The 6,572-nt window shown below is 33.3% G+C and overlaps 2 protein-coding genes across 2 annotated transcripts; one reads left to right on the plus strand and one right to left on the minus strand.

Annotated features, from left to right (window-relative positions):
• Nucleotides 1-1,664: 1,664 nt before the first annotated feature.
• On the plus strand, nt 1,665-3,364 carry LOC107487468 (L10-interacting MYB domain-containing protein). The gene is made up of 3 exons (XM_016108110.3): nt 1,665-1,789; nt 2,286-2,639; nt 2,707-3,364. Exons 2-3 carry the CDS (start codon nt 2,286-2,288, stop codon nt 3,256-3,258), a joined length of 906 nt encoding a protein of 301 aa, XP_015963596.1. The 5' UTR covers nt 1,665-1,789; the 3' UTR covers nt 3,259-3,364.
• Nucleotides 3,365-3,532: 168 nt separating this feature from the next.
• LOC107487466 (protein ALTERED PHOSPHATE STARVATION RESPONSE 1) lies at nt 3,533-6,566 on the minus strand. The gene is made up of 4 exons (XM_016108108.3): nt 6,369-6,566; nt 5,991-6,202; nt 5,381-5,604; nt 3,533-4,613 (listed from the first exon to the last, which is right to left on the minus strand). Exons 1-4 carry the CDS (start codon nt 6,553-6,555, stop codon nt 3,830-3,832), a joined length of 1,407 nt encoding a protein of 468 aa, XP_015963594.1. The 5' UTR covers nt 6,556-6,566; the 3' UTR covers nt 3,533-3,829.
• Between the last annotated feature and the right edge of the window lie 6 nt (nt 6,567-6,572).

Here is a 6,572-nt window from a genome sequence, read left to right on the forward strand (position 1 = left end):
AAAGAAATCACCGCAATATATCAACAAATTAAATTCTCATGAATAAATATATGAATTTCTCGTGAATATTTTCATAGAAAATGTTATTTGCACGCCAAACTGTAATTTAAATTTCATGTTATAAATGTATATATTGTTTAACTCATTTTAATGTATATTTTATATTTTAATATATATTTTATATAAGTAGTTGATTTTGATTTAAATTTTTTTATTAATTATTTTACTTTTTATATTTACAATAAATATTGAATGTAAAAAAGAAAAAAAATAATATTAAATATTATCTATTTTATTTATTTAGAGTTATAATTAAATTTGATATAATTATAGTAAGTATCTAGAATTAATAATAACATGATATAATTTTAAGTTATATAATATAATAAAAAAATATAACAATTTATGTATGCTTCTTATATAGTAATAATATTATATATATATTTATATATCTCCTCTTTTAGCTCTTTCCTAAAAATATTGGCATATAATTAATGTCGATAACATATATATTGAAACTTCTTCTATTTATTATTTTTCATACCTAAGGGATACAAACTACGATTCTATCAACAGTATTATCTATGGTAGATTATGTAATGAAATAATTTAAAAAATAAAAGCAAGAATTATAAGGTTATGGAAAGTCACATCCAAATTTGACAAGAACAAGACGACTTATATAGAAATGGTTCTCATAAGGTAAGTTGATTATTTTTTATGATTTTTTCAAGTGATGCTAGGTCCATTTTATAAATATTTTTTGTTCATATTTTAACTTTATTTGATAAGTAAACCTTGCACGAATCAAAGACAGTGCGATTTTATAGATTTATAAGTGTGTGCTAATAGCCTTTATATTTAATTTGTTTTATAGTATGATAATAGCCAATATATTTGTTGGTAGATTTAACTATTACTATATTATTTATGATCACATTCAATATATATGTCGGATTTATTGAAAAAAAGTAGATTATTAAAACCGATTAATAACTATTGTAGAGTTAATCTAATTAACACTAGATTAAAAAAACAAACAATACATAACATATTACCTTTTTTATTAATCAAATTATTATAATTTAAATTAATTTTAAAAAAATAATTTAAAATTATAATTTCAATCTTATCACGTGTATGGCATGGTAATTACACTTGTTTAGATGATTTATGAGTTTCAAAATTAATATAAAAATTAAACAAAAATAATTTATGAACATGAAAGATAAATTATTATTATTATATATGGAAGGATATATCTAAATTTTATGAATGAAATACAGATATGGAAATATAATATAGATGAAGTTGTCTATTACCACTTTTCAATTATGGTTTTGATTTTGATATATTGGTTGTTGAATTCATTTTTAGAATTCAGAAATATTATCACTTATTTTAGTTTTAATGTAAAAATTTACGTATAATTCTTTTTAATATGAAGTTAATAATAAAAAATTATTAAATGATTTAATAAATTTAATTAAATTATTATTTAACAATTTTTAATTATAAATTTGATATGAGAATAATTGTAAGTGAATTTTTATCTAATCTTAATTGTATCATCCAAATTTAATTTTAATTAAATTATTTTAATATGATAATTTAATTTCATTTATATGTTTTAAGAAATCATCATTAAAGAAATTTACTTTGCCCAAGTGGCTTGTTTGGAGTTTCCCTTCTTCGCAAACGGGTTTTGTTTTTGTTTTCCATGATTCTCAGCGCGTCCTCCATTGTTGTAATCTCATCGTAATGGGAAGATCGCGGGTTTCTCTCTAAGGTAATTTTACTTTCTTCCCTCTGCTTTAGGGTTTTCAATAGGAAAAAAAGAAACATTTTTTCTTAAATTATTTTATTTGAAATCATGATTCTATCAGAATATAATGCGTGACTCGATATGCATTTGCTACCCTTGCTTCTGAATGGTGTAAAGTTTCTGGCTTTTCCCCATTTCATGTTGTCTGCTATGCTTGCCTAGTGAATTGGCATGTTTGAATTGTTTGCAACTTTTGGCTGATCAATCACTTTTATGTATTGGAGACTGGAGAGTTCTTGACTTCATATACAGGAATTATCATCAGTTATAACTAGGTTACTTAAAAAAAAGTGGAGCATTTGGCCTTTTTCATTGATTTCAAGGTGTCAATGAATTATGGCAATGGAATTTAGGTTTTGAAATATTTGTTATTGTCTTGCATTCTTTCAGTTATTGATAAACATAGGTTCATTATTCATAGTCTTGTTATTGACATTCTCTTGCATGTGTGTGACTGTAGATGGCAGGTCATGTTACCAGATCAAAAAGACTGGAGGCTCAGCAGCAGGAACAGTCGAGGGCAAGGTGGACGACGCCACTCACCAAGATACTTGCAGAGCTGATGGTTGATCAAGTACAAAAAGGGAACAAACACAACAACTTATTCAACAAGAAAGCATGGAAATATATTTGTGATGGATTTTACAACAAAACAGGCTTGAAATGGGACAAGGAACAACTCAAGAACAGATATTCAGTGTTGAGGAGGCAGTATTCTACTGTGAAATCCATTCTTGATCAAAGTGATTTTAGTTGGAATGAAGCCACAGGGTCTATAACTGCCATTGATGAAACTTGGGCTGAATACATCAAGGTGAGTTCCTTACTTATGTTTTCTGTTCTTGATGAAAATATTTTATTCACTGTTTTTGGAATTACAGAAACATGCTGATGCTGAGACACTAAGAACCAGTGGCTGCCCAATCTTCAAAGAACTATGCACAATATTCTCTGAGCCAGCAACTAATGGCAAGCATGAGCTTTTAACTGTATCCGAGGTTGATCATACTCCTAGACCTCTTTGTCCACAGCCCTTGAGGATGCATCAAGAAGAGTCTTTGTCCGGATCACAGGATGAGGATGATGCTAATGATCCTGAAACACCTCAACCTAGCACACCTGCTGCTGCAGCAACTTCCAACCGCAAAAGAGGGCGAAAAGGAATGAACGATGCCATCACAGAAGCAATATTGGAGATGGCTGCAGCTTCAAAGATGAGGGCAACTGCCATAGAGCAATATAATGCTAGATATAGTATGGCTGACTGTATTAAGGACTTGGATTTGATGCAAGGTGTTGATCAACAACTATATTTTGCCGCTTTAGATCTCTTCAGCAAACCTATTTTAAGGGAGATCTTTTTGTCTCTCAAAGACGATAAAAGATTAACATGGTTGCGTAGCAAATGTGCTAATGCATCCAATAGGAAATGACTACTTTGATCACAGCTTAATCCTAGGTGTTACAAAATTATAAACAGTTTGATCACAATATTGCTGATCTTTTAGTGTTAATATATTAAAGTTTGCATGACCAAAATATAGGCAACCATAGTAAAATTGGAGTTGATAATTTGGTCGTCTAATGCATTAATGACAATGCAAGTGAATTTTTTAACTTTTTCTGATTCCAAATAATGCCTCAGCTTAAGAAGCATGTTACATTCACTCAACATAAGCATATCCTAAAAGGAAAGCAAAACCATGGTTACAAACTTTTCCTCCTAATTTCAACATTTATCAAGTATGTGTTATATAAACAGCACAATGTAAACAAACCAAGTGAAATTCTAAGCCGAAGTTCATTCAGCTCCTTTGCCCAGCAAACTTTGCAGCTTCTGCTTCCACTGCTATGAGGATTCAGCACTAAAATGAGTCATACAAAAATACTGAGTGAAATTACATTGCACTCTTTCATTTGCCTTCCCGATAATATTACTAGGTGTAAGTACAATTTATAGATATGTTTTGCAAGGGGATCATCTATACATCCATGTCAATTCTCCTATGGCAATATTCTTTTCAATTCATGTTCCTGTCCAACAGCTTTGGCCTTGTTGTATACAGACTCAAAAACCTCAGTGCACAAATTTGAAAATCCCACAATTCCCTGAAAAACATGGGGGAATGACATCTGCAAGTTGTTCAATGTCATCGCCCGTGTTACGCTCACTGCCTTTTCATGTTTAGTCTTCTCTTCTTCGGCCTTCGCTCTCAAAGATTCCACCTTAGCACGCTTCTGGCTGACAGGGTCCTTGGTCCGCATGGTACCAGAGGACTCTGGCATGGAGTATGGACCATATTTGCACTCAAGAGATCGAAGCTGAACAACCTTCTTCTCGAGCTCTTTGAATGCAGAATCTGACCTCTTCTTTTGTTTATGCTCCTCTGTCTGTTGAACTACAATTGCATGAATAACAGTCAACAAGCTTTTAATTCCTTCGGATGCGACCTTGTCTGGTATGCGATCAACAGCGAGGTTCCATTCTTCACAGAGGGCATATATCTTTGACTCCTCGGTAGTTCTGCTCAGTGGGGTTCGGCCAAACTGGAAAAGGCTGAGCCTTAGCCAGCCTGTGAGGGATTGGATATAATCTCTGTGAGCCTTGAAGAGGTTGCAGAAGGATTGGTGCCATTGCTGTACTTCAACCTCAAGCTGAAGAGTCGACTGCCGATGAATCTCGGAAGTTGGGGTAGTCGATGGTATGGTATTGATGTATTCCAGCTGCTGAACTATGTGCTTTTGAACTTGATGGCATTCATACATGCTCCGCCACATGCACATTAATCTGCCAATGTAGGACACACCAGATTCTGAGTGAGAGTAATAACTCCATAATAATCAAAGGAAAAGAGTAAGATCAAGTTTCTTATATCTATATCTATATCTATTTTCTCTGATTCTCAAATCAGATAACAACATGCGAGCATTTTTTTTAACATGGGTAACAATCATCTCAAGAGATCTTATTATCTCATTTGAGAACTAGGTGAAATGGATATTAGAAATTCTATTTAAAATTTTTCCTTAATCAAAATGTTCCACTCTGTAATATAATTTGTCATTGTGAAATGAATCATCAACCTAATAGGAACAGTGGTACAACATTCTTAATCCTCCAACACACAGTTATTGGCATGGTACTTCTTGTCAAAGTAAAACTAATCAAATAAAATACAAAAATAAATAACATCCCATCTTATCATATACTACATAATGATAAGGGATTTAGAAGCAATATATGCGATGATTTTAAGTTTGATTAAAAAAGAGACAACGGTACACGCAGTACTTATCATGGTCAAGGATGTTGGGAGAAGCACAAAATAAGACTATGTATTATTACTGATACTGATCCTAGCAGTTGACTTTTCAACCCTCTCCCCTGACTCCATGAGAATTGAGATAAAGAATTTCAATGGCAACAACATGCAATCTCTTCTCAGTGCTTGATAGTTCTACAAGGCCACGCTAGACTCTACAGACTCAAAATCTAGGGATAAAATTGAAATGGACTCTCAAATATACTAAATCAGAAAAAATGAGAAGACTAACCCTTTGACAAGATCAATGAGTTGAGGGCAGAGCTCTATTTCTCTTAATTTGATGATTTCGGAGGAGGTGGTTTCAATGGCCTGCGAGGCAACTATCATCTGTGATTCTAATTTCTCGACCTCTTTCTTTGTCTTTTCCGTCTTCACATAGTCAGCCCTCTTCAACTCAAACTTCCTTAGCTGTGCTGCCTTCTTCTCATGCTCCATCTTTATTATCTTAGCATTCTGCACACAACAATGTGAAGTTAAATCAACAACAACAAAGTCTTGTCCCACTTTTTGGGGTCGGATACATGAATCAATCGACACCATTGCGTCCCCGGATATTAGGCGGAAATCATCACATAATCAATCAATCTAATATGAAATCAGGACTTACTCTTCAACTGATTTTAGATCTTATTAGAGAGGTTTTTCTGTTATCAATGTTGCCTTTGACACCAAAAAGGGAAATGCACAAAATAGACTAAAGAGAAGTCCTATTGGATGGGCAGACCCACATCAAGTTTATGCTCCAAAAAAGAGAAATCTTCATCATTTTCATCTACTTTTCTTTTTTCCTTTAATTATTTAAACATCTAAAGAAGCTGACTGAAAATCTATTTTCATACCTTAACCTCTTGGTACAATTTCTTCTCCCATGCATATAACCTCTCCACAGTTGAGCAGTGACCACCACTGCCGCCGCCGCCACTGCCAACAGTATTACCCCCAAAACCACCCACAGAAAGAGGATTTTCCTCAGCCAACTTGCCAAATCCATTCAGCTTCGGACTCGAACTCCATGTCAACAGCGACGGCCATCCATAACCATACACTTTACCTAGGATCAAACAAACAAACAGCAAGCACAACAAAATACACCCTTCAAAATTCAGAAAAGTTCATTTTTTTTTTGTTTTAAGAAAAAGACCAACTTGAACAATCAATGCGAATAATAAAAAAGAATAAAAGAAGCCCATTTTTTGTTAAATGCTTGTGATTCTTACTTCCTTTGCTCTGATGAGAAAAACCAGAACTTGGAACTTGAAGCAGCGACGAAACTTGTGAACCAGAATCAGCGGCTCTGAGAAAATACTCATCAAGCTCCTTTATAACTTCAACCAGATCTTTCGTGTTTCTTGAAACCACCATTGCAAGCTCGCTCTGTGTTCCCTTCGAGAACCCACTCACCATCGACGGCGGAGCCGTCA

Source organism: Arachis duranensis, chromosome 5, assembly GCF_000817695.3.
Source record: "Arachis duranensis cultivar V14167 chromosome 5, aradu.V14167.gnm2.J7QH, whole genome shotgun sequence".
In the NCBI taxonomy this organism is placed as follows: domain Eukaryota; kingdom Viridiplantae; phylum Streptophyta; class Magnoliopsida; order Fabales; family Fabaceae; genus Arachis; species Arachis duranensis.

Bases quoted from the DNA above. Each gene is read 5' to 3' on its own strand.
- LOC107487468 (XM_016108110.3), top strand. From the start codon at position 2,286: ATGGCAGGTCATGTTACCAGATCAAAAAGACTGGAGGCTCAGCAGCAG. The intron at 2,640-2,706 runs GTGAGTTCCTTA...TTGGAATTACAG, and splicing joins CTTGGGCTGAATACATCAAG to AAACATGCTGATGCTGAGAC.
- LOC107487466 (XM_016108108.3), bottom strand. From the start codon at position 6,555: ATGGTGAGTGGGTTCTCGAAGGGAACACAGAGCGAGCTTGCAATGGTG. The intron at 6,203-6,368 runs GTAAGAATCACA...GTTTGATCCTAG, and splicing joins TTCTCATCAGAGCAAAGGAA to GTAAAGTGTATGGTTATGGA. The intron at 5,605-5,990 runs GTATGAAAATAG...TGTTGTGTGCAG, and splicing joins AATTGTACCAAGAGGTTAAG to AATGCTAAGATAATAAAGAT.